Genomic DNA, 1,332 nt, shown 5'->3' with positions numbered 1-1,332 from the left:
GGTATGGGCACGGTGGCGTTAGTGAACGAAGTTGATGGAGAGGAAGTCGTCATGTTCATTGATGATGTATTCTACGTACCAGATGCAGAGTTTGGACTGTTTTCCCCAGGTTTGGCGCATGAGCAAGGGTTCGAGATGGACTATGACCAAGCCACTCGAAGTTTCACAGTATCTTGGGAGGGGCGACGAGTTGTTGTAGCCAACCTGCAGGAAGCAACGTGGGGTTTTCAAGCAATTCATCCTTCTAATGGAGGCGTTGTGGGACCAGAGGACCGGTCCTTAGCCAGTTACACGATGGCAGAAGGAGTTGGAACTCTGTAACGCTGGCACGAACGCATGGGGCACATCTGTCCGCAGTATCTCAACACTATGGCGGATCGGGGACTCGTGCAGGGCATGATGTTGACCCAGCGCCAGCAGGACACGTGTGACGCATGCCATTTGGGCAAGCAGAAGAAGAAAATACACCGTAAGAAACTGGATAGAGCTACCAAGGAGCCGAATCAAGTGGTTTACGCAGATTTACTTTTATCAAGTGGTTTACGCAGATTTACTTTTCCCAGGTAAAGGGAATGGCAGCAGATTTGAGGCTGTCCTAGTGATCATGGACGGATACTCCCGATTTGTCACGGCTCACATGTTAAAGAACAAGTCGAGTGAGGTCGTAAACAACTACTTGAAGGGATATGTGCTATGGGCTGAACGTCAAGCTGGCAGAATGATCCAGAAGGTGATCACGTTCACGGTGAAACAAGTACTCACAGACAGGGGTGGTGAGTTTGTGAACGAGACCATGGAGGCGTGGTACAGCTCGCGGGGCATCGAGCACATCCAAGTGGGGCCAAAATGCTCGCAGTTGAGCCTGTGTGAGCGGACACACCAGTCGCTGGTGGAGATGACTAAGGCCATGATGGAGCAGTCTGGTCTTCCTCGTAGTCTGTGGCCAGAGGCAATGAGAAACGCTGTGTATATCAAGAACAGGTCCTACAACAGGGGGACACAGAGAGTTCCGTACGAGATGTTCTTCGGAGCAAAACCAGACGTGCATCATATTCGGAAGTTTGGGTCGCTAGCGTATGTACACATTCCTGTGATGCCGAACCGGCGCAAATAGGACAGTAATGCCAAATTAGGCTATGTTCTGGGCTACGCAGAGAACGTGGTGGGCTGTAAGGTCTACTATCCTTCTGAACATACTGCGCGAGGTCCACGAGCGTCAGCGACCACGCTACCTGGACGACTACGTCGTGAATCTCACGCTGAACAATTCACGGGTGCTGGACAAGAATGATCGTCCTATCAGGGTGAGTGAAGTCAGGATCCCGCGGAACC

The 1,332-nt window shown here is 51.5% G+C and overlaps 1 protein-coding gene across 1 annotated transcript; it reads left to right on the top strand.

Annotated features, from left to right (window-relative positions):
* Nucleotides 1-51: 51 nt before the first annotated feature.
* On the top strand, nt 52-321 carry PPTG_24660 (hypothetical protein; the record flags this gene model as incomplete). Its single annotated transcript, XM_008918145.1, has 1 exon — nt 52-321. One exon carries the CDS (start codon nt 52-54, stop codon nt 319-321), a length of 270 nt encoding a protein of 89 aa, XP_008916393.1.
* Between the last annotated feature and the right edge of the window lie 1,011 nt (nt 322-1,332).

This window comes from Phytophthora parasitica (assembly GCF_000247585.1).
Source record: "Phytophthora parasitica INRA-310 unplaced genomic scaffold supercont2.146, whole genome shotgun sequence".
Taxonomy (NCBI): domain Eukaryota; phylum Oomycota; class Peronosporomycetes; order Peronosporales; family Peronosporaceae; genus Phytophthora; species Phytophthora nicotianae.
Note: the sequence above shows the minus strand (reverse complement) of the source record. Positions and strands in the feature narration are given on the sequence as shown.